Source organism: Rhea americana, unplaced genomic scaffold (genome assembly GCF_003343005.1).
Source record: "Rhea americana isolate MKP2758 unplaced genomic scaffold, rheAme1 scaffold_1140, whole genome shotgun sequence".
Lineage (NCBI taxonomy): Eukaryota > Metazoa > Chordata > Aves > Rheiformes > Rheidae > Rhea > Rhea americana.
This window is the reverse complement of record NW_028185196.1, coordinates 1-1,636: the sequence shown is the minus strand read 5'-3', so window position 1 is coordinate 1,636 and position 1,636 is coordinate 1. Positions and strand designations below refer to the sequence as shown.

At 70.5% G+C, this 1,636-nt stretch overlaps 1 protein-coding gene across 1 annotated transcript; it reads right to left on the bottom strand.

Annotated features, from left to right (window-relative positions):
* Positions 1-121: 121 nt before the first annotated feature.
* On the bottom strand, positions 122-1,508 carry LOC146600841 (uncharacterized). The gene has a single exon (XM_085316925.1). The coding sequence runs from the start codon at positions 1,423-1,425 to the stop codon at positions 208-210; it is 1,218 nt and encodes a 405-aa protein (XP_085173051.1). The 5' UTR covers positions 1,426-1,508; the 3' UTR covers positions 122-207.
* Between the last annotated feature and the right edge of the window lie 128 nt (positions 1,509-1,636).

The following is a 1,636-nucleotide window of genomic DNA, read 5'->3' as shown; positions in this document are numbered from 1 at the left end:
GGGATTCATCCCAGGCTTCATCCCAGGTTTCATCCCAGGTCTCATCCTGGTCCCATCCTGGGCTTTATCCCGGGCTTCATCCTGGTCCCATCCTGGGCTTCATCCCAGGTCCCATCCTGGTCCCATCCCGGGCACCTTCACCACCGAGGACGGGGGCTGTCAGCCCGCAGGAGTCGTCCCGGGACCTTCTCCCGCTGCGGGCAGCAGCTAAAAGCCGGGAGCCGGGTAGGGCCAGAGGGGCAGGAAGGCGTCGGGGTTGTCCCCGGCGTGGGTCCGCTCGTGCCGCTTGTGGTGCGAGCTGCGGCTGAAGCTCTTGCCGCAGACGCCGCAGGCGTAGGGCTTCTCGCCGGTGTGGATGCGCCGGTGCTGCGTGAGCGTGGACTTGTCGGTGAAGCTCTTGCCGCAGTCGGCGCAGCCGTAGGGCTTCTCGCCGGTGTGGATGCGCCGGTGGCGGGTGAGGTTGGAGCTGACGCTGAAGCGCTTGCCGCACTGGGCGCACTTGAAGGGCTTCTCGCCCGTGTGGATGCGCATGTGCTTGACCAGGTCCGAGTTCTGGCCGAAGCTCTGCCAGCACTCGGCGCACGTGTTGGGCGGCTCCGCCGGCGCCTTCCTCCGCGCCTTGGCCTCGCGCGCCGGCTTGGCGGCCGCCGGCTCGGCCGGCCGCCGCGAGCACCTGCCGCGGCCCTTGGCCGGGGGGTTGCGCAGGTGCCGCTTGCGGTGCGAGCTGCGGCTGAAGCTCTTGCCGCAGTCGCCGCACTGGTAGGGCTTCTCGCCGGTGTGCACGCGCTGGTGCTGCGTGAGCGTGGACTTGTCGGTGAAGCTCTTGCCGCAGACGGCGCAGGCGTAGGGCTTCTCGCCGGTGTGGATGCGCCGGTGGCGCACGAAGTTGGAGCTGACGCGGAAGCTCTTGCCGCAGTAGCCGCACTCGTAGGGCGTCTCGCCGGTGTGGATGCGCTGGTGCGTGATGAGCGTGGAGCTCTGCCGGAAGCGCTTGCCGCACTCGGCGCAGGCGAAGGGCTTGTCGCCCGTGTGGATGCGCTGGTGGTTCACCAGGTCCGAGCTGTGCAGGAAGCTCTTGCCGCACTCGGAGCAGAGGTTGGGCCGGTGGTCGCCCTTGGCCGGCGCCTGGGCCGCCCTGGCAGCCTCGTCCTCCTCCTCCTCTTCCTCCTCCTCCTCCTCCTCCTCCTCCTCGGGGAGGCTCCGCTTGGGCCTCTCCGACTTGCGCTTGTTCTTCGGAGGCTTCTTCTTCTCCGGGCTCCTGCCCGCGGCGCCCTTGGGCTTCTTGGGGGACATGGCCGGGAAGGGGGTCACCCCGCGGGGACGCTCAGGGCCTGGGGGGGGCAGAGGGCAGCCGTCAGCGCCTTGGGGGCCGGGGGGGGGCTGCCAGCCCCATCCCCCCCCTCCGCCTCCCCGCAGCAGCCCCATGGCCCAGGGGGGCGGGCGGTGCCCAGGGGGGTCCAAGCACCCTTGGAGGGGGGGGGCCCGGCCCAGCACCCACCCTCTGCAACGGTGATGGTGGCGCCAGGGCCGACGCGGTACCCCTGGAGCGACCCCCGGATGTGGGGGACACACAGACGCAGCAGGGACCCACGGACATTGGGGACCCACAGATATGGTGGGGACTCATGGATGCTGG

What these genes read in the sequence shown, in the direction of transcription:
- LOC146600841 (XM_085316925.1), bottom strand. Translation starts at nt 1,425, where the DNA reads ATGGGGCTGCTGCGGGGAGGCGGAGGGGGGGGATGGGGCTGGCAGCCC.